Source organism: Xyrauchen texanus, chromosome 29 (assembly GCF_025860055.1).
Source record: "Xyrauchen texanus isolate HMW12.3.18 chromosome 29, RBS_HiC_50CHRs, whole genome shotgun sequence".
Classification (NCBI taxonomy): Eukaryota; Metazoa; Chordata; class Actinopteri; order Cypriniformes; family Catostomidae; genus Xyrauchen; species Xyrauchen texanus.
This window is the reverse complement of record NC_068304.1, coordinates 33,359,268-33,385,517: the sequence shown is the minus strand read 5'-3', so window position 1 is coordinate 33,385,517 and position 26,250 is coordinate 33,359,268. Positions and strand designations below refer to the sequence as shown.

At 37.2% G+C, this 26,250-nt stretch overlaps 3 protein-coding genes across 6 annotated transcripts in view; 1 reads left to right on the top strand and 2 right to left on the bottom strand.

Annotated features, from left to right (window-relative positions):
* The window catches only part of LOC127622649 (protein Aster-B-like), a 355,094-nt gene that overhangs the window by 267,841 nt on the left and 61,003 nt on the right, over window positions 1–26,250 (bottom strand). The gene's annotated exons all lie outside the window — the stretch shown is intronic.
* Window positions 1,113–4,422, top strand: c5ar1 (complement C5a receptor 1). Its single transcript, XM_052096673.1, has 2 exons — window positions 1,113–2,253; window positions 2,564–4,422. Exon 2 carries the CDS (start codon window positions 2,569–2,571, stop codon window positions 3,640–3,642), a length of 1,074 nt encoding a protein of 357 aa, XP_051952633.1. The 5' UTR covers window positions 1,113–2,253; window positions 2,564–2,568; the 3' UTR covers window positions 3,643–4,422.
* LOC127622651 (dapper homolog 3) lies at window positions 4,854–25,328 on the bottom strand. The gene is made up of 4 exons (XM_052096671.1): window positions 25,092–25,328; window positions 10,645–10,780; window positions 7,961–8,053; window positions 4,854–7,704 (listed from the first exon to the last, which is right to left on the bottom strand). Exons 1-4 carry the CDS (start codon window positions 25,302–25,304, stop codon window positions 6,311–6,313), a joined length of 1,836 nt encoding a protein of 611 aa, XP_051952631.1. The 5' UTR covers window positions 25,305–25,328; the 3' UTR covers window positions 4,854–6,310.

Here is a 26,250-nt window from a genome sequence, read left to right as displayed (position 1 = left end):
CATCAAGACAAAATTACATTCAACTGACCTTTTTACTAGAGAGAGCAGAGAATAACAGCAACCAGTGATGACTGAGGTCATCGTGAAAATATACATTTTACTTGTGTAAAATAGTTGCTCACATAGCTCTTTACACACAGTTTGCATCTCTCATAGGTTAATTTATTTGATTCAGAGTGTCAATGTAGAACGTTTATTATGTCTCAACTTAGTGTCTAATCACTTCCTGTTTGAGTTGTTACCATATTCTCTTTACCACAGAGTTAAGAAAAAGTATGAAGAAATTATCAAAAAAGGGAAGGAACACAATGGAAACACATGACAGAGTGTATTTATGGTGGAGTTATGTCATAAAATTGCATGCAAGTGAATGGTGGCCAGAGCTCTCAAGGTCCAAATTTCACATAAAGGCATTATAAAAGTAATCCATATGACTCCAATGGTTAAATCAATGTCTTCTGAAGCAATCCAGTCAGTTTTGTGTGAGAACAGATCAAAATGTAACTCCTTTTTCACTTCAAATCTTGATAGCAGTCTGAGCTATTCCTTAAGTGTCAATGCACTACCAGAGTTCTGTTTTCTACCTTATTTGTCCCTTTTTCTTTTACCCATGTCAGTTTTTGTGTTGATATATTTCAGCATTTGACCATGAAGTGCACCTATGAATAGAAATAAAAAACAAACAAACAAACAAAAAACATCTGGTTTCAAACACCTCGTTGTATTGTTTATGTTTTATACCAAAAGTATAGCGTGTATATCTTATAATCAGTGCTGGGTAAATAACTCAAAGAAAGTAATCCCCTAAATATGACTAATTACTTGTCTAAAATTGTAATCAGACTACTGATTATTTCATTGGTAATATAACCATGTTACTAATTACTTTTAAGTTACTTTCTAAAGAACTTTTCACAGAAAAGTTTTAGTTTTTCTGCTCAGCAAATTCAAAATAATATCTATAGTTCCTCGTTTATTGCTGCACACAGATCATACATTCGTTTCTCCCATACAATGACTGAACTGTCACAGAATCACAAACAGATGTACATATTAACATAATGTATGTTTTAAATGTATTCTACATAATATTATTTAAAAGCCATGTCTAATTCAAGTAACACAAAAATGTAATTAACCTGAACTAAAGATCAGTATATGACTGCAAGAATTTAAAATGTAATGTATCACACTACTTTTTGAGAAAATTCATTAGATTAATGTACTAAATATTCTATGCACCCAACACTGACCTTAATGAAACGGCAAAAACTAAAAACTTCCAAAGCTACTAAAAATGAAATCCTTGTGAAGCACATCTCTTATCACAATACGTACATACATTGTTTTTCCACACATGATCATTACCAAATGAAAACATTAGGAATTTAATTAAAACAATAAAATGCATTAATATCTCTACTCAAAATCCATAGTTTGTAATTCAGTGTCAAAAGTCTAAAGGGTAAAGGCTATCCATTATCCAATCACAATTTAATGTAAGGATGTGAAATTAATTGGTAAGAGCAATTTCTGCACATTCACATAAAGCACTTAAAATGGAAGTGAATGGGGGCCAGATTTATAACATAACAATACTCACTTTTTCAAATATATAGCCACAAGTTATAAACAATATGCATGTTAACATGATTTTAGTGTGATAAAATTGCTTAATAACCTTTTCTGTGTAAAGTTATAGACAATTTTGAAACCCTCCAAAAATTGGCCTCATTTACTTCTGTTTGTAAATGCATCACTGTAACCTTGATTTTTTCTTTTTTGAAAGAAAAGGAGGGATGAGTCAAATACATTTTTGTGGTAATCAACATTATAACACAAATGCTGTTGATTAAACTTAACTTGTATTGAACCTGGAATATTCCCTTAAAGAAGCTATTTCTACCTGATTTAACCCATAAAATAGTTTTGTTCATTTTAAATAATATTTTTGACTTAAACCAAACCAACTTATTTAGATATTTATTTATTTATTGTTTGAGTGTAGACATCTCCCCTCTCAACTACAGCTCAAAAGGGCTCCTCCCAAAATGTTCAAGAGGCAACCATTGAACAGAGCATACAAAATGTGCTTACTCAACTTCTTGTTAGTCTTAGTACACAGTGCTTTACAAACATTTCTTGGCTATATCAAAGTACACTTCAAGGGAAACAACAAAGCAGAAGCTGAGCCTAAAGGCTGAATATTGCATTTGGTGTAGGAGACAACTTCATAACCACAAAGTGTGAGAGGTAACATTTTTGGTACATTTTCATAGATTCTTAATCTTAACAGGATCATAATAGTACTTATGCAAGGTTCAATATTCAATTACAAGGTTAAATTGAAGTTTAAATTTGACTTTTAATGCCTTGAAATTGCATAACTTTGTGAAAGATATCTATTATATTGAAATGTCCTCAATTAATTGTAAACAAAGTTGATGTTGCAATGTTTAACTCCTTAAAATGTACTGTAAGTCTATTTAAATAACACACCACTCTGCTTTGACAGTTTTTTGCAGTTTTAATGTCATTTATCTCTCTCTTTCACATTTCACAGCTAAAATGGGTGACTATCTAGATTTTTATAACGTTAGCGACTGGACGGATGGAGATACAAACAGCACCCTTGAACCGTTCCCCATTGAACAGCATGTGTCTGTGCTAGGTGCTCGCCACTGGTTCTCTCTGATTTGCTACAGCATTGTCTTCCTGTTAGGTGTCCCTGGCAATGGACTTGTGGTGTGGGTTACTGCATTCCGAATGCCCAACTCTGTAAACGCACAGTGGTTTATGAATCTGGCCATTGCAGATCTGTTGTGTTGCTTATCCCTCCCTCTGCTGATGGTACCACTTTCCCAGGACCAGCACTGGCCATTTGGTCCATTGGCATGCAAAGTAGTACACAGTCTGTTGTACATGATGATGTACTGCAGTGTTCTGCTCCTGACCGTGATCAGCTTGGACCGCTTTCTGCTGGTGACCAAACCTGTGTTGTGCCAGAACCGGAGGCATCCGAGGCAAGCCAGGTGGACCTGTTTGGTGATTTGGATGCTGGCACTCTTAGGAAGCTCTCCTCAGTTTGTTTATATGAAGACAAAGCAAGAACATTTCACACTCAAAACATTGTGCGTTAGTGTCCACGATAGCCTTGGTTCCGCATGGGCTGTGACCCTTGTACGTTTTTTTCTGTCTTTTCTGTTACCTTTCTCGATAATCTGTGTCAGCCATTGGAAGGTGCTCAAGATGACAAGAACCGGGCATGGAAGAAAAGGCAATGAAAAGTCAGCCCGCACGCTGCATGTAATCTTTGCTTTGGTGTTTAGCTTCTTCCTATGCTGGATTCCTCTTCACATTGTGGATTTTCTTCAATTGATTACATACAACCAATCAGTAAACTTACACACCAACCTGCGTCTAGCCCATGTGTTAGCGCTCTGCTTGGCTTACATTAACAGCTGCCTCAATCCTCTGCTCTATGTATGTCTTGGACGTGGTTTTAAAAAAAATCTTATTAGCTCGCTGCGTAGTGTGCTCCACTTTGCATCCGAGGCACCACGCAGTGGAATGAGTTTTACTGCAAGCAGTAAGACAACCACAACTGGCAACACTAGCATGATCAGGGAGAAACCTATGTGAAACTTTTTCTATACAAGTGGATGTAAACAAGAAGCTCTTATAAACCTGCGGAGATCAATTTGCTAGCGTTCCCATTCATCTAAATAGGAGTTGCTCATTCAATTCTGGAAGTATGCAACCTGGATGTAAGTGCCATGACTGATCTGCTATGACTGAATCAATACAGCTGACAGGACAAATAAAAGTAAATTATAATTTGGATAAAAGCATCTGCCAAATGCATGAATGTAAATGTAACTGCATGCTAACGAGCTTGACTAATCACTTGAGGATGGTGAGGAGGGATAAAGCGATAAAACAGTCTGTTTAGTTGTGCACATGATTCTGAAAACCTTTAATTAAACCAGATTTAGGAAACAGTATTTTTATTTGCAAGTACATCAAAATAAGTAAGATGGTGCAACGCTCAAATATTTAGTATTGCGTAAATTGTGACTTAGTGTCCATTTACGATAGGCTAGGCTAAGTTGCAACGTACGTATAGCTGGTGCATCCGGCCAAATGTAGCTTAATGTAACAGCACTCCATGGCAACTGAGAACAATACAGAAAGTTGTGCAATTAACAGTATTCATACTACTTATAACATCTACTATAATGCAGTGTATTATAATAGTTTTGTTTGCGTTAGTATGACTACCATTTTGCTACTGTATATCTTACTGCTTATCAAAATTCCCTTAATATTCACTTATTGATATAATCTGTTTGATCTTTGTTTTACCATTTGAATTATGTATTGACTGAAAGCATGAAATAAACAGCAAAGTTTGAATTTTGAAACACCCGTTTGGAGATGGTGTTGTTTCCAATATGTGTTCAGCTAGGCAAGGCCCTTACGATGACTTCCACTGTGAAAAGGGTGAAAATGTTTGACATATGTCCTCTTTTTATGCCAGGACCCACCCAGAGCCATATACTCTCATTTTTGTCAATTCTAGATACAAAAACCCATGTCTACTATACAGATATAAGATAGCTTCCCCAGATTATATTACAACATACACATGAATGAGTTCAAAAGGAGTTTATAACAACATGCAATGAACAGAATTTTTTTTAAAGATTACAACATAGCAATCTCTAAAATACACTGTAGCCATGAGATAAAATGGGGTGAAATATTACATGCAGGCAAGGCAATTCATAAGATACACACCACATTAAAATATATTTACAGGTGTGTCCATTGCACATAAATGGCTCAGGTAAAACTCCCTTACCAGTGCCATACATGTGCTAACCAACAGCAAGTAAATCAAATATTTCATTCACCTAGTGCACTAGGTGGTGCTAATGAGGAAGCTACATGCTATAACATTATAGTCAAAATATAAATACTAATTTATAAGGTTCTCTACAAATGTGTTTTAACAAACATTCTACAAAATATGAATGTATCAAGCTGACTTCAGTCTCATGTAATTCAAAAATGAATGGACAACCCATGTGCTGTGCAAACTAGAGAAATCACCTGGGGCATAGCAGGCAATGTGGTACATAGTACAAATAAGCATGCCACCATGACCCTAGCAATCCTGTCATATAATGTCTAAGAGATGAACCTTGTAAATTACCCTCTTTAAAATGCAAATGGCAATGGCCCCTAATAATTACTTTTTGCACGTTAAAAGATATAAACAAGGTAAAAATATTTAAATAAGGTTCATCTATATGTCTGTGGAAGTCACTTTCTCTTCTGCATTAATCTGTGGACAACATGTGACAGCATCAGCAGCAGGGTAGTGTTAAAATGGCTTGATTCAGGCATTAGTTCTTAGTTAGTAAATAATAATAATAAAAAAGGCTTGCGAGTGGCTGAAGAGGGCCACAAAACGGCACAGCGGTATGCTGAAGGGGACTGCAATATGCAGAAAAGGACACCCCCCCTTTATTCTTGTGTCCTGATGAAAAAAACGATTAACCATTCATGAACGATAGTGGTTAACTGAATGTTTAAAAACAGTAACTGTGCACATCCCTACTAGAAATCTTAATTTCAGTTCAACAGATGAAAGAAAGTCATACTAATCTGGGATGGCATAAGGAAATTCTTAGTCATCCGAAGACCATCAGGCAAAATTTCTGATTTTACAGATTCCCATTGAAACGACTGTAATGTTGTTCACCCACGGAATTTTGCTGAGCAAAGGTAAATGTGACCAATTTCTCTCCAATGAGGATTCTCTCACTATCCCTGTGTGCAGAGTTAAACATACATTATGTTGAGCACACTGATTAAAATATTTAGCTTGTTAACTAGCATAAACAAAAAGCTGCACCACTCTTGAAAAAATCTTTCAGATGATAATTTGTCTCTGAATACCTGCATGTATGCTTCTTATTTACGTTATTGTGGTTATCACTGTCCACCATTTTATATGGTTTTCAATCCTAAAACAGAGTGTACGTGACTATGAACATAATCATAACAGAATTGAGGTTGGGCTGGAAATCATAACGTAATGTAAATGAATGAAGTGAACATTAACCCCAAAGTGGTAACCCCAAAGTTTTTGATTAATTGTGGTACAGAACTTTAGTTGAACTTCTTCAAATAAGATCGAGCACTCTCACAAATTTGTAAAAATATAATAAAAAAAATTGCAGCATGTGCCAAGAAAAGGGCAGAGATTTTCTTAAACCTTAAATATAAGGGGTGGCCAGACTCAGACAGTGGTCATAAGCTTGAGAGAGCCTGAGCGAAAACGCATTATCTTCTTTTTGAGTGCATGTGAGGCTTTAATCTTGACCACAGCATTGGAGGGGTTCTGTGAGGAGGAGGAAGGAGGCAAACGAGGGGGCAACTGCTGTGGCCAGACCAGGCCTCCACTCTCATCCGAGTCACTAGACACAGAACTCGTCCCTGGGGAGAAAGTCTCGCTCAGACTGGAGTCTGAACAATTGGTTGGTGCAATACCTGCTGCCAACCCCTTCCCAACCCTCCGGTCCTGCTCACAGGTGTGTTTGAGGCTGTGAACAGGTAAATTGTTCTGTCTGAGCTCACAAGCCTCCTCTCTGGATATTCCCTCGTCCTCCTCTTGACTAAGATCTGCCGAGGAGCACCAGAGGCGTTGACTGGATGGGTTAAATTCATCACTACGGTGACTGCCCATGTCCCGCCCCACTGTAAAGTATTTGTGCTCAGGTTGGGTGGCCCATCCTTGAGAGAGGCCACTGTCCTCTGACCTAGAGCGGCTGGTTGTCCTGGCATTTCTGTGTCCTATGGATGTCCACCTATCTTCAGAACCCCTTCTGAATAGGGACTGAAGAAGAGACCACTCTTGAGAAGCGAGTGGCTGGGGTTGCTCATGAGACTCTGGAGTTGCTGACATAGATGTGCAGGTATGATTGCAGCAGGTGTGAATATAATGTGGCTTTGGGGTGTTTAACATAGTGGGGATGTGTTCAAGGTAACCACGTTGTTGCCAAGGTGAGTCAATCTCATCAGTGCTGGTGGAGACTTCTGCAAATCCATATTGATCCATTTCTAAGGAGGATTCTTGCTCCTCGCTTGTCATGGAAGTTGGTCCAGTTTGGACATTAGGAAGATTCCTGTAATATACCTCCTGAACATCCCTCTCATTTTCTTCCTCTGAATGAGGTGTCCAATTCTGCCATTCTGGTTGATCAAGTGGAAGGTCTGGACAGTTAGGGTAACTGGTTGGGTATGTGTGTAAGTGCTGCCACCGATTGGGATCAGAGTCCAGTTCTGGTGCTGATCTGAGGTGTCGACGCTGCAGGAGACCCAGGATGTACGCCTCCACACGCATGGCCTGCTGGATGTCTTCTGCCGTTGGGCCGTCATCTATCTTTTCTGTAGGGTCTGCCTCAGAATCAGTAGTGAGGTTAATCTCGAGCGCAAGTCTTTCATTACCATCAGCCATTTGCCCATCTTCCACCATCTGATCTGTAGTCCACTGAGGGCTTTCTTCGTTCTCCTCTTCCTCCTCTATTCCCTCAGCAATACCCTCTAGAGGGGGGTATGGGGCAGAAAATGAGCGGGGAAGATTGGCATGTATTGGGGGCTCCATATGAGCCTCCCAGTCTAGCATGTAGGCATCTGTCAACAAATGGAGGGAATATTAGAGAAACACATTTAATTCTTAATATTGCTCATACCGTATAGGTTTCATTGTATGGAATTTCTTTCACCCACCTTTGGTTTTTGAAAACCCCCCAACCCAAAGAATAAGCAATAGTAATGCTTGCTTTAGCAATAATTAATTAAAATAATTTATAATAATAATAAAGAATGAATGCACTGATAGTGTATAAACAGGTGCTGGGTGTGATGTATGATTACAGGACACACTCACCCATTGATCTGGGCCTGTGACAGGAGACAGCAAGGTTTGGTGTCGAACAGGTACGCAGTGGAGGAGATAGACTATCACTTTGGTCATAAAGCCCTTAGGGAATTAAGTTGAATATTTTTACAAGGTTATTTTCAAATAGTTTAACCTTCATTCTATCATTCATATGGATGTACAGTATGCTTTGCTGGCTAATTGTTGGTTATGGATGTGTGCCATTACAATGTACCTTTGCATGTCAACACACATCCTAACACAAACACCAGCTCTTAGATAAATCTTTTATTTAGCATCAGTCTGATTAGGCTCATATTGGTACCAGATAATAAGTGGGGTACTCTTTTCAAATTTAAATACAGGTTACACTCTTTTTGTTAATGCCAGGTGACAAGTTCTGAACAGCTATACAATCATATTTTGCATTCAAATGATTTCGAAGCATGTACATTCTAGATCAGAGCTTTAGGCCAGAAATATACTTCACACAAATTCACTTACGCAGATTCAAGCGCTTGTCCAACAAATGGCCAACACCAGTTTGGTTGAACATGCTTAGCATAATTATTGTCTTACTGTGGTGGTAACAAACCTCAAGAGGGTGAAATAGTTACTGTACCTTCAAATCTCTGTACCATTAAACTGGATGTGTTATTATTTCAGGTAAGTTGCTATAAATGTATTGACTTTAACATACTTGAGGCAACTTTGAGAAAGCAAAGTGTACTTGGGATGTGTTATGAATTAGATTCAGACACATTTTGGAACACAACACACAAAATCGAGCTTGCGTATCTAAAAGTGTCTGTGTTCAAGTACTACTCACATACAGTATGTTTTGGCCTTTAGTATGAATGCTGTTATTTAAAAAAAAATTGGATTGTTAAATATACAGTATATTTGAAATACTGTCCTTCATATTATTTAAAATAATTATCAGCTCTCTGTATAGGCCAAGATTTCTTAATTAAAGGAAATTCACCCAAAAAATGAAAATTCTCTCATAATTTTGTCACCATCATGCCATACCAGATGTGTATGACTGTCTTTCTTCTGCAGAACAGAAATTATTATTTTTAGAAAACTATTTCAGCTCTGTAGGTCCATTCAATGCAAGTAAATGGGTGCAAAAATGGATATGCTCCAAAATGTATATTAAGGCATCATAAATGTAAACCATATGACTCCAGTGTTTTAATCCATGAATTCAGAAGTGATATGATAGGTGTTGGTAAGAAACAGATCAATATTTAAGTCCTTTTTTGCTTGAAATTCTTCTCCTTGACCAGTAGGGGCGATATGCATGAAGAATCACCAAAAACACAATTAGAACAATGTCAAAAAAAGAAAGCTAAAGTGGATATTGACTGAGCAGGGAGGATAATTTATAGTAAAAAAAAAAAAAAGAAAAAGAACTTTAATATTGATCTCTAACCCACACGTATCATATCGCTTATGAAGATATTGATTTAACCACTGGAGTCTTATAGATTACTTTTATCTAGACTTTTATACTAGATTTTTGGAGCTTCAAAATATTGGCACCCATTCACTTGCATTTTATGGACCAAAAGAGCTGAGAAACGTTTAAAAAAATTTGGGATGTGCATGGATACTTGACATTTGGTTAACCACTAGACGCACCACTATTCGAAAACCAAAATCACTATATGGTTATTCTACAGGTGCAATAGAGGTCTTCAACCCAAACAGAAATCGATAAGCTCTGGCAAACCGTAGGTTTTGAGACAGTTTTTCAAGTATAGGGTGAGTTAGGGGCTGCTCAAACATGCTTTTCTGTGCGTCTCTGCTGTTTTTCTATGTATTGTTAAACGCTGGATGGAAGTTTTTGAATGTTGCGCTGAATCTCACCGTTTTCTCTTTTAGCATCTCGCACAGGATCACCAAAAGTAAAGTTAAGAAGTTATGTTTTTTATAATCAAATAATGAAACACCTGCGTTGTTTCATTCGTTGTGCTGTGCTGCTTTCTGAAAAAGTTCAGGTTGCAAAGAGGACAGTTTGTGTGACTGTTACACCATTAAACAAAATTCCAGGTTGTTTTTCACCAAGGAAAGTTTATAAACGCTTTATAAACCTTCCTTTTGCTCTAATGTGCATATTTACATACAATAGTTAGACAAGTTCAATGCCATTTGATTTTAAACCATTTAAAAATCAAAACACCCCGAAGAGGTTATTTAACCTGTAACCTGTGTAACGCCAAGCACAGGACAATTCTTGCATTCGCCCGGGCAGAGCGCATACTACATGCAATAACAATTTCATTATTACATTTAATGTGAGATTATATCATTTGAAGATCTACATATTTTGCTATTTAGACTCATAGCTCACTGTCCATTTTATTTGCTGCTATTTTGAGTGTTTGAGGAAATTCCATCGCAATAAACCTTTATTCCTGCATCCCGATCCTGAAAGCTCACGGCTAACTGAATGTTAAAGTAACCTGGCACATCCCTACTAAAAATCCTCATTTGAGTTCAACAGATGAAAGAAAGTCATACACATCTGGGATGGCATGAGAGTGAGTAAATGATGAGAGAATTTTCATTTTTTGGTGAACTATCCCTTTAAGTGCAGAAATTCTGTGCATATTAATAACTATCCAGAAATGTTAAATTTTTCAAAAAACTACAGTGAATAAATTATTAATGGAGTCTTGGTGTACCTGAGCTGGATGCACTGGGACAATCCAAATCCTCCTCTGTATTCTGCTCACATGTGAGTCCTCCATCTACCCTCAACTCACTGAGCTGCTGTTGCAGTGCCAGCATTAGCAGACTGGGGGCGCCCTGGAGCCGTTTCTGCAGGGTTAAACATGACGACAGTGAACTCTGAGGTCAATTTAAAACAGCTGTGGGGACCAATCACAAGAATACAAACACAAGTAAAAGCATCAACATAACTCATTAACTTAAAAGCTTTAAGAATGTGAGGTGATTCTTTTGGCCATTTAGAGAACAGAAAATACCCTGTAACAGTTCTGGTGTCTGGTGGTGAGACAGCAAAATTTCTGCCATGCAGGCTTAAAAAAATCAATGTATAATTAATATTCGGATATAAGTAGGACAGTGCTGAAATTACAGTAACTCATATAAGAGAAAAGTACATTACAAGAGTGCATTAGGGTAATATGGGACATTAATTTTTTCACTAAGATGTAACACATTAATACCAATATCCTAGATTGCCCTAATTCAACATCATTACAATTTTTTCAGTGTTTCTGCAGGTTCGAACTAATGAAATGTAAGACTTTTTAAGGCCAAATAAAATACATATTTAAGACCACTTTTGCAATAATAATAAAAAAAAAACATTCAATAATTCATTAGCTGGTAGATACAAAACCACTGTATGTCTCTGGACATGTTTTTAATATTTTATTGTGCATTTATGTGTTTCCTTTTTTTAAATAAGTTAATGCAACATTACAACTCTAAATTAATTCATTAAGAATGCATGTAGCCTAAGTATGTAGCCTAAACTGTGACCCTTCTTTTTAGTCACTTGCTTTCCAGCAAGATGTGATGCATTAGACCAGTGCTTTGGCAATGTCACCGCTTATGTCAAACACGTAAGTGGTGGCAAAAACCATGCGTAAAAAGTAAACTGTTATCGGATTATGTTGTTGAAAAATGATTCCGAGGGCTCTAGTTGAGAGCTGTGGCTTCAAGCCATCAACAGAGCTGACTGGACTGAGGAGGTAATTTCAACTCACAACTTTGCAGCAAAGGTTTATTGCGAACATGGTTACATGTTTGTTATGAACTCATTTTATTATAGTAATTGTCGCTACGAATATGTTTGTAATTATGATGGTTTTGTCATACTTTCGTTTAATCATCTAATCTGTCAAATCTCCCACAACTTACTGCGCATGCGCTGACATTTTTGTAAACAAGAGGATTGGTCTATAGACCTTATTCACGGTAACGACATGTTTGACTTTTAATGGGAATGTAAAAGAAGCTGTGAGGGATAGACTTACCATCTCTTCAATGGCATGCATGGTATAAATCTGTAAAAAGCTCCAATATCCCATCTGATTTTCTACAACTCATGTCGTCTGAAGTGTTTTGTCTACTGAGTGTCCTTGAAAATATATTTTTACAATGTTTTGTCTGCAGAACAATCCAAAAACACTTTAAACTGCAGTACAGCTGATTGAATAGACTGTACGTCTATCCCTCACAGCCTCGTTGTCATTCTCGTAAAAAATTTAATATGGCGCTGCTGTGAATAATGTCTTATATATAGTTATATATTATAATAAGGGTATACACTCACCTAAAGGATTATTAGGAACACCTGTTCAATTTCTCATTAATGCAATTATCTAATCAACCAATCACATGGCAGTTGCTCCAATGCATTTAGGGGTGTGGTCCTGGTCAAGACAATCTCCTGAACTCCAAACTGAATGTCAGAATGGGAAAGAAAGTTGATTTAAGCAATTTTGAGCGTGGCATGGTTGTTGGTGCCAGACGGGCCGGTCTAAGTGTTTCACAATCTGCTCAGTTACTGGGATTTTCACGCACAACCATTTCTAGGGTTTACAAAGAATGGTGTGAAAAGGAAAAACATCCAGTATCGCGGCAGTCCTGTGGGCTGAAAATGCCTTGTTGATGCTAGAGGTCAGAGGAGAATGGGCCGACTGATTCAAGCTGATAGAAGAGCAACTTTGCCTGAAATAACCACTCGTTACAACCGAGGTATGCAGCAAAGCATTTGTGAAGCCACAACACGCACAACCTTGAGGCGGATGGGCTACAACAGCAGAAGACCCCACCGGGTACCACTCATCTCCACTACAAATAGGAAATAGAGGCTACAATTTGCAAGAGCTCACCAAAATTGGACAGTTGAAGACTGGAAAAATGTTGCCTGGTCTGATGAGTCTCGATTTCTGTTGAGACATTCAGATGGTAGAGTCAGAATTTGGCGTAAACAGAATGAGAACATGGATCCATCATGCCTTGTTACCACTGTGCAGGCTGGTGGTGGTGGTGTAATGGTGTGGGGGATGTTTTCTTTAGGCCCCTTAGTGCCAATTGGGCATCGTTTAAATGCCATGTCCTACCTGAGCATTGTTTCTGACCATGTCCATCCCTTTTTGGCCACCATGTACCCATCCTCTGATGGCTACTTCCAGCAGGATAATGCACCATGTCACAAAGCTCGAATCATTTCAAATTGGTTTCTTGAACATGACAATGAGTTCACTGTACTAAAATGGCCCCCACAGTCACCAGATCTCAACCCAATAGAGCATCTTTGGGATATGGTGGAACGGGAGCTTCGTGCCCTGGATGTGCAACCCACAAATCTCCATCAACTGCAAGATGCTATCCTATCAATATGGGCCAACATTTCTAAAGAATGCTTTCAGCACCTTGTTGAATCAATGCCACGTAGAATTAAGGCAGTTCTGAAGGCGAAAGGGGGTCAAACACAGTATTAGTATGGTGTTCCTAATAATCCTTTAGGTGAGTGTATTTTTTCTTGGCAGATACCTTTAACAAATACTTGAACAGGTCAGTTTAAGGGGAGTTCATTTAAAAATGAAATTTCTGTCATCGCTGGTCACCCTTGAGTCTGTATGAATTTTTCTCTACGATGGAACAAAAAATATGTTAAGCAAAATGTTTAGTCTCAATCACCATTCACTGTCACTACATCTTGTTTTTCACTCAATGAAAGTGAATGGTGACTGAATATCCCTAAAATCTCAAACAGCTGAAGGCAAGACATTTTTGTGTGAAATATATCAAGAAAAATTCAAAACTTGTCAGTTACCTTAAAAATGGCAATTTATAGTTGACAATATTTATTGAAATGTAAACAGATTAAATTATGAAAGAGAACTGTGCTGCATAATTAGTTATGATGTATATTGAAAACTTAGTATAGATTATATACTAAATATGAAATATAGATCATATATTTTCATATTATTAATATTATAATTTTATATAATTATATTATTATTGTTTTGTATATTATTACATTTAACTTTAAAAGTACATTTAAGACTTTTTAAGGACCTGCGGAAACCATGTAAATGGTCATAAGGTCTATCAGTGTCATTACAGTCCAACAAAGTGGTTTCCTGTACTGTATAAATTAAGGTAAATGCATATAATGTGTCATGCATTTGAATTAAGTGACTATAATTCAGTAAGTGAGTGTTTGGGTGTTACTGTAACTTAACAGGGATCATGTGAAAAGTATAAAATAGACAGCATCAAGCATGAAGCATGTGTGTGTGTGTTATTGGAACATGTCACTGATGTGTGGTGTGTGTTCTTGCGCACCACTGGCAGCAGTTATGTAAGCAAAATGCAGCAAACCTGCAACATTAATGATTTACTGAAGACAGGAAGATACTGTGGAGTACACTTTTCTTTAAACCAGTGGTCCTCAACTGGTTTTACTTCAGGACTCCCGTTTTACTTTGGACATAAAGTAGCGACTTAATGCAGTACCAAATTTGTTATCGTAAAGACAAAGTCACCAAAAACAAACAAACAAAAAAAGCTTGACATTATACCTGTAGTTTGAGTTTTAGTTTCTAATTCCGTCTTGAATTTTGATGGTTTCATGCTTTTGGGAGCTAATAATTCATCAAACAAAACACAATGTGGTCTTCATGTGTGTCCTTATTGCAAGTGAACCCATATCTAATGCAATCTGGGTCATTTACTTTTATAACTTTGCATAGTTTTGTTTATGGTTTTCGAGGATGAGGTGATGTCGAGCATCAGGCCCATGTTGGCATCTACCTAATTTGGATAGCTTCTACCATAAGACACATGAATGTGCACCAAAATACTAAAGAATTTGATTGGACTTGCAGCTTTTGACATCAGCAACAAAATATATTAAAAGCATTTTCTAATCCAAAAAGTTGATAAGCCTATTTATTAAGCAGTTTGAACTACGCCCAATTATAGTTGCACTTTCTATTTGCATTTAGTGTTGTCCCCACTTCTGTCCACGGCCAGATAAGAGATAACAGATTTGTAACCCAAATTAACATACACAATCATAAAAACAAGCTTTAACTCCTGTTTTGTTGACTCAAAATGTGTCCTATATTCATCTCTGTATGTTCCACACCTGCCCAGGGCAGAACTGGGTAAAATTATTATTATTTTTAGATGTTGTTTAGATGTAGTATGCTGGTCTATGACGCAAAGGTGGTTTGACTTGGGGCATTCTTTTAACCACTTTGTCTATTTAGAGTTCAGTTTCTTTCTCCTTCTTTCTAATAAAGGGTATAATAATGGCAAAACCAAAGTTTGGGTGTAGAGATCCAAGACACAACTGAGTAACAGACTGGATGAGACAATTCTATATTTGGTGATAAAACAAACATGTTAATGATTTTCATATTTCATAATCAACATAATTCTTCAGTGGTTTTTCTTTTTTGGTTGAGACTGTAAGGTGATGCAAAAGGTTAAGATGTGTTTTGAATAATTTTGACTTATATAAAATGTAGTATCCCCTTTTGGTAGTTTTTTCCTGCTTTACATTGTCCCTTTTCCATTCTATTAAGGGTTCCTACACACTCTGACTGTGTGTTTGTTGGATATGAATGAATGAGATCAGAACAGTAAGATCGTTGAATAGGAGGTTGAATGTTTGGTCTGCTAAAATTGGTCTATGCTTTCTGAATGTCCGAACTGCCCCCGGTGGTTGATGAAGGAACTACAGTCACACATATGCATATCAATACGGAGAGCAAAACTGCATTCTTTCACTTACAGTACTTCTTTGAATGGATGAAAATTGAAAGTAACAGCATATTTAATTTTAACCCTCCTAACCCTAACCGTAACCCTGAGCCAAACCCTAACAACTAACATTACGGAGAACACAACTGTGTTAATTCACTCACTTTACTAAAATTGTAGTATCTCATTAGCCAGAGATCACAAGCATTTTTGGGGCATGAACAGTTGCGTCCTGTTGGTGCTTGTCTGGAATTCAGCACATTGGATTTGACTTTAGGTGGAAAAACATTAGGAACTAACAAGCTGATATCACGTGTGATCAGGTTGTCCTAAAAGCCAAATATACGTGTTTTCCGCATGCCGGTACATCTTGCAAACAGCACACTCGGCATCAGCACAGTACGTGTAGACTGTCTGCGTGCCAAGTGGTCAAAGTGCACACAAATTGGAATAATATATTCGAGCGATATGTCTTAAAAAAATATTTCTAAATATTTTTCAGCCTATTGATGATATTCAATATATATCTCGATATATATTCAGTGAATGTCATTTAGAGGTATTTTTAAAATATGATTTCCCCCCTCTTTATTGTTAGTAAGCATGTTTAATACAACCTTTTAAGTCGGGACACAAGCAGAATAATCGGTTAAGAGCTAATGATTAACCATTACAATAATCGCAAAAGAGTCGAATAATCGTTCTAATAATCGTTAGATTAATCGATTATAAAAATAATCGTTAGTTGCAGCCCTAGTACACAGTGTAATTATATATGTAATTTAGGAACTGGAAATATCAAAATTCCCCCATAAATACTCACCTGTGGCAAAATTTATGCCATTGGCAATAACACAGCCAAAATGATCGAAAAGACAAAAATATCCCTAAGGTCGCACAAGGGTTAAATAAGCACAATGGAGAATGAAGTTCAATAATTTTAATTGATATGTGCTTTATATTTATATTTCATATACAATGATACATAGTAGCTTAATAAAAAGCATTATTTACCTTCAAATGTTTTTACTAATACATTTTTGTGAATGAACAAGGTGTGCAAAGCTACTTCACCGACTTATTTTTGAAACCCCAGATGAACATTGCATAATGCTAAATGATTACTATGGGACACGTCAGGTTTATTATTATAATATAATGCTGAGTTATCATTATTATTCTGATTATTACATTTCTGTTATACAAAGTAATATATTTCTGTCTTGTTTACTTCACTTCCACCAGGGGCTTTTATTTTAACACAAAAGTGCTGTTGTATTTACTTCAACATCACAAGGAGCTTTTATTTAGACACAGAAAAGGCAATGGGTGCATTCCTTTCCGAAGGGCTCGTCCCTTTTTCCCTATTCCTTTCAAAGGGTTTACCCTCCATAGTGAGAGCTTCGGAGGGTTGAAGGGGTAGGGCTCAATAATATCAGTCATTTGGAACACACTTCAGCGTCATATGCAAGCGAAATCTATGCAGCCGCTGCCATAATCAAAGGCTGATGCTAATGATCATCATCTGCACCAAATCAGAAAGGTTTATACATGATTTTGACTTACTAGTTACTATTTTCAGAATGCAAACCAAACTAAATGCTTTAAAATGTATAGACTTGATGTAGAACTTTAAGCTTCATTTTTAAATGTTTTATTTATTTAAACAATTTTTACCCAAAAAAATATATAATAATAATAATAATAATAATAATTAACCTGTATACAAATGTACAGTATATGTTCAGTTATTAATGAAATAAAATACCACTGCATATATTTTATTTCAACTCTTGTAATAGAATAAAATCAAGTGAATGTACAGGAAAATAACAAAAGCATTAGCCAGTTTCAAACAGAAGGCAAGGGATTTAAATGTTTTTAAAAGATAATTCAACTAAAAGCCTTTATAAATCACAGACTTTTTGTTTATGGAACCAGAGTAACCTGCAGATTTATGACGTATGGTCCAGTTCCAGCTCGCTTGGCAGCGAAGTGTCCATCATTTGAACCCTACAGAAACTCCCATTTTGAAGTGTCCTGCAAAGCAGCTATTTATGAGCCCGGTTTGGAATGACCCTTCAACATGGCAACCACAAACGTTCCCCTTTTGAAGTGCCCTTCGGAGGTGGATTTATCCTGTTTGGAATGCAGGGATTGTGCATTTGAAAGTTTACAATGTTCCTAATTTCCTGAAATGCTGTAATCTCCTCCTTTTCTGTTACATGGTGCCGTGTTTGTACATTTATATAATATCTTGTAGCGGTTACTAATGTTTGGAATTGCATGAATGCTTGAACTTGCATTACTTGGATTTCACAGTATGAACTGATCTGAGATCACCGCCATGCGGTTGCACACAGATCAGCGCATAACCGGTTTGTTCTGAATCACACACAGACCATGTTTATCTGTCTTTAAATCGCAGCCTTTTGTGGATTAATAATCACATATGACCAGCTTGCCATTTTGATGTTATTTTGTTTAATTGCGCAGCCCTGAAGGATTGTAAAATTATTATACAGATGCACTCTTTATGAAACTTAATGGCCAAATGAAAGCACATTAAAATCATCGCATATTCACGATATTGGTCAATTTTACATGATCAGCAAAATTATTTTGATTGTATAGTTAATATTCTATATAATATTCGCCCAACCCCATGTATCCTTATGGCCAATCATTTGAGTAAGTGAGTACTAAGAGTACAGTATACTTTGAGGGGCTGAGTGCTAAACCATGAGTGAGACAGTACGACATGCAGAAAAACAGTGCACTGAAGCAAAGTTATAGACATTAATGTATTCACAGCACAAATTGTAGTGTGTAGGAATCCTAAAAGCTCGGGTATCCTTCCTTTTTCCCACATTCCAGATCGCCTTGCGTACCCGAGTGGTCAGCCTTTCAAAATATACTCTTTTGACCACGAGCGAATGCAAACACATGCACACTACCACTGTTTTGGGATCCACTTTTAGAAGTCAATGGCAGGCGCAAGCGCAGATGATGTGCACAGATGACGACTGTCAGCGTGTCGAGAAAATCTGGGCCGAATTTTGCATAATGTGTGCGCGCTCTGATCAGCAACACAGACGACTGAAATATATTTTGACCTAAGGCTGCATTTTGTGCAATAAATGTGTCTTTACTAATTAGACTTCTGCCTAAAATGATCAGTGTCAATTCTTTTTTTCGGCACATCCTATTGATTGACACAAGAGCAGAGGTAGACAGAAAATCAAGGAGAGAGAGAGGAACAGGATGGTAACACAACCCAGGCCGGACTCAAACCCAAGTTTCCAATGAGCAGCTTAGATCAAACTATTGAAACAGTTATACTGACACAAGGCCACCTCTCCAACATCAGTGTTCACAAGAATTTTGCAATTGTTTTTAGAATTAGAATTGTATGTCATTGTCGTATATCGTTGTCCATATGAAACCATGACAATATGGTGGAGAGAGACAGAGAGAGCGAGAGAGCAGGAAGGAGGAGGCAGAGAAAGAATCAGAAATCAATGTAATCAATTTTAGGTCTGCCAGATTTGAATGCTCAAACAACAGTATTACTAAACAAAGGCAAAATAAGCTAACTCCATTAAAAACATAATCCAATTTTATGGAGATTATTAGACTTCATTGAAACAGGCAGCAAAAATTCTATTCAAGTCAAAACATTTAGTAGTTTGTAGACTGAACAGCGAAAAAAAAGAAAAAAGAAATCTGACTTGACACATTTTTGTAAATGCCTTTCTATCTAAATATTCAGACTTGATTTCAAATCGTTTTTTAATCAAAGAAGTGTATAATGATATTTTTTTAGTTACTGTCTTCTGTCTCTTGGTATTGTGTTGGTAAGTCATTGCTGTGGCAACCAATGTACATATACTGGATTTAAATTGGTTGCGTCCGAAACCAGGAAAATGCTGTCTTCGGAGGCTATATATGGAGGTAGGAAGGGATCACATCCTGTCTACTGAGATATGTTCATCTGATCAATTTTTGAAGGCAGCATAAATGTATCCTTCACAACCTCGACCTATTGAGCCTTGCGACTTCCCACAATACTGTTCCACAGCAGTTGAGCGGAGGAAAAAAAATAGTGGTCGAAGACAACTTTTGATTCAATTTCTAGATAGAAATTAGCATTTTAGTTGTGAAATATACACGTGGTTATCACCAAAACTCTCTTGATTTTCTTCTAGATTAATAGTTATTGTGTTTCGGTTGGACTGAATGAAGCAGGCGCATTAAATTTAGTGGACACAAGATGGCTATAATCAGTTGCTGATATCCTAGCAATGATGTGACATTATGCTGCCTCAGTAGCCGGTCCAAAACCAGTTTCTGAAGATACCTTCGTACACAAACACTGTCTGCTGAGTCATTGACTAATAGGGTAGCAAGGCAACTACCTTTGGTTTCGGACGCAGCCATTGCCAGAACTAGGGATGTAAATGATTAATTGATAATCTAGCATCAGAATAGTATACAAAACAGATTTAAGTGCAACAAGAATTATTAATATATTATTTATATATATATATATATATATATATATATATATATATATATATATATATATACACATATTATAATTTTTTTGTGACTGGTTAAGTGCTCATGGAAAAGATGGGTTTTAGCCGTTTTTTGAAGATAGAGAGTGAGTCAGCTTCACGAATGGAGTTGGGAAGGTCATTCCACCAACGTGGTATGATGAAACTGAAAGTCCGGGAAAGTGTTTTGGTGCCTCTTTGTTTTGGTACGAAACGGCGACATTCCATAGCCGACCGCAGGTTTCTGGAGGGAGTGTAGTTCTACATAAATGATTTTAGGTATGCTGGAGCAGACCCAGTGACTGTTTTGTATGCCAGCATCAAGGCCTTGAATTTAATATGTGCATCAACCGGCAGCTAGTGGAGAGCGACAAAGAGTGGAGTAACATGTGCTCTATTTGGTTCATTAAAGACCAGACGTGCTGCTGCATTCTGGATCATTTGCAGAGGTCTAATTGCACATGCAGGAAGGCCTGCAATGAGAGCATTACAGTAGTCCAGTCTAGTTATGACAAGTGACTGAACAAGCAGTTGTGCGGTATTAATGTTAACGATTAATAAATTAATGGATTGTTAATTTCTATGACAATAGATAATAAAGATGTCTGAAAATTGACATCCCTAGTCAGAACATATGGATCTGGTTTCATTACTTGAAAAATGACAGTGCGGAGGGTTAGTTGTTTGAAAAACGAATAAAAAAAAAAACAAGTCAAATTCATGTGTCGAAGCCTCATACATGATATCATCTATTCTCAGTGAAGCCCATGACTCAACCTCATCTGGTGTTCCCTTGTAGATCTTTGACTCTGATTCACCATTAATCTTCATACAATGTCTTAAGACAACATGACGGATCACCTAGTTTTGTGTCTCACCCTCAAAACTATCACGCATGCGCACGCAGAAGGCAGCGGCCTATTTGATTATCACAGAAACAGACAGGACCTGAGGGAGATCAGGCTGCATGTGTACTCTCATTATCTGGCTGCTGTGCACGACTTGCCTTTAATGTGCAAAAATGTGACACAATCAGCACCCCCCAACACACACACACACATAAACACACCCTACCCCCTTTTTCAGCATACACTGACACATCTTCCAAACAGTCCCAAACCAGAAAATACATCACTAAACTGCACGAATTACTGAAGCGTATACATTCACACAGGTACACACACATATATAGCACGCAGCTATACAGCTTTGGCCTTGAGGGTTCATGTATAGTATGTTTGTCCAGATGTGCAAACTAGCTACTGTAATGCACAGTGTCCTAAACACTGTTCTCAACAGCACTGTCAGCACAAAAGCAGAACTTACGAATGAATAGGTGGCACGTCTAACTGATTTAAAGCTCAGGTATTAACATGAATTTGTTGGTATGTAAGGATTTTCCCCAGTTACACTGATATTTATATAATTAGAGGATGAATGTGTAATTACATGGTACCCACAGGGTTATGTGAACACCATGCGCACACTTCCTCCTCTGTAGTTGCTTGAGGAGATAATATCTGATTGCCTCTCTGGGATAGGGTAATGACTGTGGTTAAATCTGTAAAAAGGGTTTCTGATAATTATCTAGAGATAAGATTAGAAGGAAGATAGATAGATAGATAGATAGATAGATAGATAGATAGATAGATAGATAGATAGATAGATAGATAGATAGATAGATCCTCGCCAATGGATCTTAAAAGGGCTTAACAAATGAGGTTCTGGCAAATTGATGAATGTTTTCTGTTGACCGCTGAAGCGGAGCACACAAGCTGCTGACAGCTCATTTGGGTGATGCGTCTCGAGCTCTCCCGCACGCTCCTGTCCCGCAAGCGTCTGGCTTATTAGTATTCTGCTCCACACGCCTTTTGTCTGATCCATCTATGGGGGGAGAAACTCTAGGGAAAGAGAGACTGCTGCTTATTTGATTTCTCTCACCACCTTTTCACAGGCCATTTATTGAAAACTGAGTTAGAGAGGCCCTAACCCATGAGGCAGTGATACTGATGGACAGGTAATGAAACGACAGGAGGGAGTATGAGATCTCTTAGTGTAACCGTAGGATGCATAAGTAGCTTAACCCCATTTAAATGCATATGTGGGTCAAAAAAGACCCAGGTTAAATCTAAATGCTTTATAAATCTACTTTTTTTTTCAAGGAAAATGAACTCTATAAATGTAAATTACTACAAACGTTTTCATCAAACAAATTAAATATCTTTTAGTACATTGAAAATGGAGTAAGCTTATTGGGTGACAGTGTAAAAAAAGCTTACAATAGAAATATGACCAATTTCCATGTTTGGTGGTAAAATATGAAATGTCTCAACAACTCTACTCACACATATACAATGGACAAGGATAAAATATTTTGTACAAAAATAATAAAAGATAAATTTGTATATTGACAACCTTGTGTAATCTATATTGCCGAATGATATAATAATTATATGTTCCTCTATGTAGCTACTATTTTTGTTGTACGGAGTGGTGAGGCATACTAAAAAAAGAAGTTGCAAGGCTCAAGCACACTAAAAAGTGGTGCAGGAGATATTACCATTGAGCCCTTGCTATGAACTAGGCATCTAATGTCAGGATGCTCCATGAGGACTGTCCCTGTAATGGGTATAATGTCAAGCACTTTGGATATAAGCATAGGCTAAATGACATTTTTGATGCGTTCTAGGTTTAGGATAAAAAGATTACTTGAATAAACATCACACTTCCGCAACTATGTAAACAGAAAAAGCGTGTTTTCTTTAATGAATGACCGATATGTTTTTTTTTTTAATGGCCAATGCCAATATCCAGGGAGCAGGGTGTCCTATAGGCCGATAAAATGCTGGTATATCACTCAATTTAAAATAGTATATAAAATAAAATTGATAAAAAAAATATAAACACTTATTTATCACTATATTACCCATTTTCACACTACACTTTAACTTCGTAAAAACATTATATTGTATTTTAAATGGTAGAGTTCTGTTTAGTAATCAAATTTTAGTAATTTATTTGAACATGAAGAAATGTTTTATATATTAGGAAGGAGGAAATAACAGTACACACAGTAGCCCAGCAACCATGGATGGCATGCATGTCCACATTAGCAATCGCATTTACTCCAAAAATACAGAATCAAACCAATTGTACATACAGTGCATAGTGAATAAGACATTTACTTATTGCACACGTGAAGCGCTTTTACTTTGAAGATGCACTCACATGATTGTACGGATCCAGCGCGAGCGGCCTGAATCACCTGCTTGAAATGTCACAGACCGACTGTCATGATTTGTGAATGAGAGGAACTTTTGATCCTGATCCTGACGTTTTTTTATGAATACACACTTCAGAGGATTATATTAGATGAGCGCCAGTTACAGGGAACAGCCGAGGAGAGGCTGTTAGTTTATGTGCTTCAGATGAAGATTTATGAGCGTTTCACAGGATGCTCGATCTGCTGAATTTGTGTGAGGTTGGTTTATTACATCCGTTTAAACGAGATATGCACATATTTGCAGATGGCATATGATATAGTTTGATTTATATTTGCCTTTTTATTATTAGACAAGACAGTTAAATGTTACAAGGAACTGTTGAGGAGAGAGAGGGAGAATGAAACAGGCAAGCACTTTAACATTATGAGCTCAAACGCATCTGCGTTTGATATGCGGACAGTTTAAATGATACTGTGTTGCAATGCACACTGTTTTGTTGTTACGTGCCATTGTGTTACTACAATAATAGACCTATTGTAGTATCATGATGGCACGTAACAACAAAACAAACTGTGACTGGTTGTTTACATGTCTCAGTCGACTCACGTGCACGCAGGCGATTCTCAGCGCCCTCAAGAAACAAATCGGCCAAAGGGGAACATTTATCGGCAGATGCAATAAGTAAAAACATTTTGAATATCGGCCAATATATCGGTCTCAGAGACATATCGGTCAACCACTAGTTTGATAACCTATATGTTCATCTAAATTATCTGTCTTCAAACCAATTATATTTAATATCATAGTATTGAATCAACCAGACTATATTGAATTACACAACTTAAAGTAAAATTTAAGGCTCAGATCAGGTAGACAGAGCTCTCTATTAGGTAACAACTGCACAACAGGGTTTTAAAATGAAAATAAATTTAATTAAATAAACTAGCCACACTTCTGAAAATTCATCATCAACGAAATGCATGCCTAATAAAAACCAATAGGCTAATATAATATAAATATGTATAGTATAATATATAAAATATGAAAATATTTAAGCCATACTAACAATAGCAATCCCTAACACGAAGAAGAAAAAAAAAAAAGTATCATAGGTAGTGGACATTAGGTAAAGAAAGTATTAATCTTTACACATTTCATGGGAAAAAAATATATATTAGTAAATCCATGCGAAAGGAACAATGGATAGTTAAACGAATGGAAGCCTCGCCCCCTTTTCCATGTGCACATCAATCAAAGCTGTCAAAACGCGCCACTTACACTCGCTGTAAATCGATTACCACTGTTAATGACATCATTGTGTTTTTAAAAACCGCAATGAAACATAGCAGTTTTCAAGTGTAAACTTGACAACACATGCGCATACACACAAGATATAGTTTTAAACAAGTCTCTTGTTGTTTGTACACTTTCAACACTTTTGAACACTTGAATGGCTTCTCGTAATTGCTCGACTTGTGTGTGCATCTATAGCTGGTTTTTGGGAGTTTTTTTCCTCCCTCACTCCATATAGTGTTACTTTCCTGTCAAGAGCGAATTCCAAAAGGACTTCATTCACATATTTGTACCCACCAGCTGTCGTCTTAGTGTCAGCTGCTCGTGCTCTCTGCTGCTGCTGCGGGCCGGACCGACATCACCCCACGCCAGGCATCCAGGCACTGTGTCCCCGAGCGACAAGGCGCCCAGGACTAGACTCTCCTGCCGCTGCTTTAACATTTCCAGCTCACATAGCCATGTTAAACTGGCCTCGAGACGCTCTTTATTCCTACTGCGCTCTCCATCCATCTTCAGAAGAATCCAGAGGAGTCAAATGAGTCTTGCCAACAGAACAAAAGCAATCAATCTTTGAGTATGTATCTTCTTCTATAACTGTGTATTTTTACGCCCAAAAATTTGTGTGTATTCCTAACACGAGTTTATGCCCCTCATTTCGCTGCGTTCGCACAATGTTTGGGCATCGATCGTAGTTTTGAATCTTTTCCTCACGCCCCTTACATTGCTGTACATAGAATTGTTCCTTGCTCATTAGAATACACCGCTCTGTCCACTGTGATTGGTTGAAACCTCTCACTCGCCGCCCTCCTGGTGAACATCGCCCACCCACACCCGGACTACTCACACTCCTATTGGTTTGTCTCTTACAGCTTCATTTGCATGTAGACTATCGACTAGGTTTCGTGCGCGCGACCATCAAACTCTACCGCTAAATGAATGGATGAATGAATTGACGCTGAGATTATTAATTTGTCAAATGCTAATTATCTAGTGTTACTGACTAACAGGTCAGACGACAGGGAAATGCGTGGATGAGCTAATAAAGCTAATTAATGAATACCTGGCAAATGTTTCCGGCTTGACACAGACTTTAGTCCTTTTGCATATATGTGATGTGCGCGTGTAGGCATTATGTAGGCCTACCCTATTTTCACGAAGGTTATTTTTGAAAGTATTATTTTTAGCCTTAGCCTAAACTACTGTCTGAATACATCTGTAAAGATTTACAATATATTTTTTTTATTATTATATAAATATATATAATGCGTTATTTTATCCAAACTAATACAAATATTTTTCTTGCAATGTCAACATTACAGAGCAATCTTTAACCATTGTAAAACCCAAATGTTTGAAAGGGATAGTTCAAGCATAAATGAAAATTCTCTCGCCACCCTCATGTCATACCATATGTGTATGACTTTCTGTCTTTTGCTGAACTCAAATGAAGAATTTT

Excerpts from the sequence above, each read along its gene's own strand:
- LOC127622651 (XM_052096671.1), bottom strand. The coding sequence starts at position 25,304 with ATGGATGGAGAGCGCAGTAGGAATAAAGAGCGTCTCGAGGCCAGTTTA. Across the intron at positions 10,781-25,091 it reads TGACACTAAGACGACAGCTG|AAACGGCTCCAGGGCGCCCC; the intron begins GTGGGTACAAAT and ends TTAACCCTGCAG. Across the intron at positions 8,054-10,644 it reads TCCCAGTGCATCCAGCTCAG|GGCTTTATGACCAAAGTGAT; the intron begins GTACACCAAGAC and ends TAATTCCCTAAG.
- c5ar1 (XM_052096673.1), top strand. The coding sequence starts at position 2,569 with ATGGGTGACTATCTAGATTTTTATAACGTTAGCGACTGGACGGATGGA.